Below are 4,937 nucleotides of genomic sequence, written 5' to 3' on the forward strand. Positions count from 1 at the left end.
TTAGGTGAAAGACTGAAGGGTGAAAACATGGGATCCACCGAGAATGGCATAGGCGAGGGACTGGAGACAGGGGAGGACAGAATGGGATCCTCACATGCACTCTTAGGTGAAAGACTGAAGGGTGAAAACATGGGATCCACCCAGAATGGCATGGGTGAGGGACTGGAGACAGGGGAGTACTGAAAAGAATCCTCACACAATGTATTTGTGGAGGGACTGAGAGCAGGTTCCTCTTCAGCACCACTGTCCCTGGTCCTCTTGGAGGGGAGCTCATCTCTAGGTTGATGCTCCCTGGTGCTTTTGGCAGAGGGCTCCTCTTCATCAAAACTGTCCCTAGTCCTCTGGGCAGGGATCTCCTCTTCAGCACCACTGTCCCTGGTCCTCTTGGCAGGGGGCTCCTCTTCAGCATCACTGTCCCTGGTCCTCTTGGAGGGGAGCTCATCTCTAGGCTGATGCTCCCTGGTGCTTTTAGCAGAGGGCTCCTCTTCACCGTCACTGTCTCTGGTCCTCTTGGCAGGGGGCTCCTCTTCAGATTCACTGTCCCTGGTCCTCTTGGCAGGGGGCTCCTCTTCAGCATCACTGTCCCTGGTCCTCTTGGCAGGGGGCTCCTCTTCAGAGTCACTGTCCCTGGTCCTCTTGGCAGGGGGCTCCTCTTCAGCGTCACTGTCCCTGGTCCTCTTGGCAGGGGGCTCCTCTTCATCAAAACTGTCCCTGGTCCTCTTGGCAGGGGGCTCCTCTTCAGCATCACTGTCCCTGGTCCTCTTGGCAGGGGGCTCCTCTTCAGAGTCACTGTCCTTTGTCCTCTTTCTGCTTATGCCGGTCGCAGATGTCACACGAGTCACATCCCCTACCAAACCTACCTGATGACGTTGCGAGATACCAAAAGGTCTGCAGTCATCTGGACTCAAAACAGGCTCTTCAAGTGAGGTCAATTGAAAAATGCCCTCTTGAAGCTTCTGAGCCATCTCGAGCTCAGCGTAAGGACGGTCTACTGTTGGACTGCAGCTGGTAGTACTGATATTACCGTAACTGCTAGTCCAGTCACTACCTACCTCATCTTCACTGAAGATGGTAATAGAGCTACGACTGGAGCTGCTAATACAGCTACCACTGAAACTGCTAGCCCAGTCATCTTGACTGGAGCTACCACTGGAGCTGGTACTACAGTCAACAGACTGCGGAGGTGAACTACACCTCGACTCCTCTTCATGATCTCCAGAAACCATGTTGTCTGACATGATTTCTTGGAAAACATTTGACCACACCTTACCAAGATCCTTACCATCGTCTGGATGTTCCTTCAACGTTGGGGATCCGTCTGCTGGAAGACCTACACTATGAGCTGTGAAGGAAAACAAGAAAAAACCATCGTTCAGCATCAAGACCTTCACAAAAATCCAAAGCAATGTTTAAAGAGAACACTGAAATACCAAAATACACTAACCCAGGTTTGAGAATGTCTAAATATAAATTAAAGAAGTATGTGCTGTGTTGAGGACTTTTTAATAGCTAATAAAATACCTTTAATCTTACATTGTACCATTAGTGTGAATAAAATAAAACACTGCAACAAGTTACTCAGTTTACCCTCCTATAACTCTCACAAATCTTTGATGCTGCTGAACAGGTAAGTTTTATCTTAACAGACAAAACAAGAAACATGAGTCATTCATTACTATTAAACTTAAATTACTGCTTACATAACTTTAACACTATAAAAGAATTGAAAAATAATTAATGTTTCCATTAGAATTTTTAAATGACTAAAATGTTAACTGTAGTTAATTAAATTAAAATCCTCTGAGCTCCACAAATTTTCAGAATCACATCAACAGCTACTCTGACACCCCGTCAGTAAATCCTACAGTATGAATAAATACCTATATACCCCTACATATAGCCAACAGCAGAAATGTACATCTGTAAAAATCAGAGTCTAAAGACTGGGGATCTACTGTAAATAAACAGGCCAACATTCAAGTAACTTCTGAAAATGATACATCACTAAAATGCAATGGAACAAAACACTGTTTTCTGATCTTGAGTAATTACAATAAATAATTTAGTTACTTTGTGAAATCAATAGGCACACATTGATTGTTCTTTAGAGATTTTTTCTAAGAATAAAGTTGTCTGTTGTCATTTAATCAATGTATCCATGGAGACTACATATACTACATTTTCGAAAAGCTGGTTCCAAAACTTATTTTTTTTAAAAACAACTACAGTCAGCATTACTGACATTTTCCAAAATTTCAAACAACTAGCATATAAATCACAAAACAAATTCAATTAACTCACAAATATGTTGCATCCCAAAAATGCAAATTATACCTTCCTAAGTTTTTGTCTTTCTTAACTTTTTATTGAAGTCATTTTATATAATTTCCCCAATGTATCCATGGAAACTAAATATGGTTGGGCATTTTTCAAAAAAATGGACAAAGAACCATCCAGCTTGCCAAGAATTAGACACCAAAGTCATAAAAGCTAATTTTCACAAAGAAATCATTATTTTGTATTTGAAAATCAGCTTTGATTGATGATCACTACGACACAGACACACACGTGCGCGCGCACACACACACACACACACACACACATATAATGCTTATTACTGGGGCGACAGTGGTAGGAGTTTGCCCTGCAATGGCCTGCCTTTGTCGTTGTGTCCTTGGTCAAGACTCTTCTCCCACTTTCCTGCTGGTGTTGGTCAGAAGGGCCAATGGTTTGATATAACAGCTGTGGCTACAATCCATTAGCTTATCATCATCAGTGTGTGAACATGTGCATGAATGGAAATTACTGATTTTATGTAAAGCCTCTTTGAGTGTTCTAATAAACCTCTACAAGTCTGATGTCATTGCCATGGAAACCAAACATGTTTTGTCAGGGTATTTAAAAAAAACCAGTTAAGAATAAGCTAGTTTTCCCGTTTTGTTTTGTTGTTTTTTTTTTCCAAACCAGTATACCAATTTTTCTCAAACACTAGTGCTAACATCCCAGACATTTATCCACAAATTTCAATAAGCTAACACATAAGTCACTAAACTATTTAAATTAACTCACATATTTGTTTCATCCCACAAAAGCAAAAAAGACCTATTAAAGCTATATATTTCAAAGAAGTCAACAAAATTTCGAAGTATTGGACCACAAAGTCTTCAAACCTGATACTGTTAGATTAAATTTGACCGTTTTAGCTTTTTCTAATCAATTCACCATGTTAGCATTCCTGGCGATGCTAAAAACCCCAGATCAACATGTCCTTATCTTGAAAAAATAATAAAACTAAACAATTAAATCATAGTTTGTCATAGGGAAAATACATTTTTAAAAATGTTTTTTAAAGTAATATTAAATATTTAATGCGTATCCATGGATACCGAGTGTGTATCACGGTATTTTTCAAAAAATAACGGTCAAAAACAAACTAATTTTCCAAACAAAACAAAAAAAAAAACAGGCTACATGTTTCTTTCTTCAAATAATAAAACTAAATTAAATTACAGGCTATCAAAGGGGAAAATACATGTTGTTAAATGTTTTTTTAAAGTAACATTAAATAGCTAATGTATTTTATTTAGCGTTTCCATGGAAACTGAATGTTTATCAGAGTATTTTTCAAAAAATAACGGTCACGAACCAACAAATTTTTTCAAGAATTTGACAGTAATTCAACTAATTTGACTATAATTAACTAAAATACATATGTTTCTTAAATCACTACACCAGTTTAACATTCCTGACATTTCCTGGAAATTCAGTCAAGAAAAAAACTCCTTAGTTGAGAAAGATCTATGCTAGCAAGAATGCTACTTGTCTTTTTTTATACAGCAGGCAATATTTCTTTTAAAAAAACGCACACAAACACAAAATAAACTAAACAATTCATTATTATTTTAGCAATAACTTGTTTTTGTTTAATAAAAATAATAGAAGAATGATATGAACCTTCCAGCTGATCCCCCTGCGGGTCCTTCTCCTGGCCAGGATCCATCTTTCGTGGGTTTTGGGATTCTTCAGCAAGTGCGTAATTCACCAAGCGCTTCTTCAGCAAGTTTTGCAAAGTAGACTTCTCCACAGGTTCAAACCTTCCGAGGCGTTAGGCTCCTTCAGGCGTCTCCTTCAAAAGTCCCGTAGCAAAAGGAAAGAATTCAGAAGGTCGGCGTCATTTATAGGGTTTCCGACGCTAACGTCGTTTCCATGACTTTCATTGAAGAAGGCTCAATGACGAATGCACGCGCTGGTGCATTCGCGCAAATTGCACGTGCTTGCATCCATCTCCTGTTGCTGTTAGTTAATAATAAAGTTTAAAAAATGGCTGTGATAATTATTTTGTAATCAACTGCATTAGAATAATATTGTCTGAACAATAGGGCCCCAACTGCACAATGCTGCAGAGGCAACAAACAAAAAAACAAACAAACATAGTTTTAGCATGTATATTATTAAAAACAAAATCTAATCATGTATTTTTTATAAGTTATGGAAAGACTCAAACTTAAACGGTGATTTTGTTGTAGGCCAAGTTGTCTTACAACATGTCAGGGACATGAATAATGTTCAATGGATTTTAACATTTTGATCACAAGATGAACAGGGTATTTCTGAAGCGTATATAAATGTTGCTGCACAGTGCAGTCAGAGTTGTTTATGTCCAGCGGATGTCCAGGAGGTGGCAGCTCGCAGCCCACAGCTTCAAAGCTGTGCCATCATCTTCACCTGCCCTTCAGCTGTCTGCTCTAGCACAGTTCCTGGAAAAAGAGGAAGATTGAGGTAAAGATATTTAAAAAGGTGAATTATTAACTTTGCTGGCTACAGTGTTTTGGTTTTGTTGGTTTGTTTTTGTATGTTTGTCTTCATACTTGGTCTTTTATAAAATGTTTGTGTTTTTATCCACTTCATCTCACACAGTTCTGTTTCACCAGTTTTAC

The 4,937-nt window shown here is 38.8% G+C and overlaps 1 protein-coding gene across 1 annotated transcript; it reads right to left on the reverse strand.

The window, feature by feature from the left end:
* On the reverse strand, window positions 1-4,197 carry LOC114156174 (uncharacterized). The gene is made up of 3 exons (XM_028036446.1): window positions 3,955-4,197; window positions 684-1,342; window positions 1-60 (listed from the first exon to the last, which is right to left on the reverse strand). Exons 1-3 carry the CDS (start codon window positions 3,998-4,000, stop codon window positions 1-3), a joined length of 765 nt encoding a protein of 254 aa, XP_027892247.1. The 5' UTR covers window positions 4,001-4,197.
* Between the last annotated feature and the right edge of the window lie 740 nt (window positions 4,198-4,937).

This window comes from Xiphophorus couchianus, chromosome 13 (assembly GCF_001444195.1).
Source record: "Xiphophorus couchianus chromosome 13, X_couchianus-1.0, whole genome shotgun sequence".
NCBI classification, from domain to species: domain Eukaryota; kingdom Metazoa; phylum Chordata; class Actinopteri; order Cyprinodontiformes; family Poeciliidae; genus Xiphophorus; species Xiphophorus couchianus.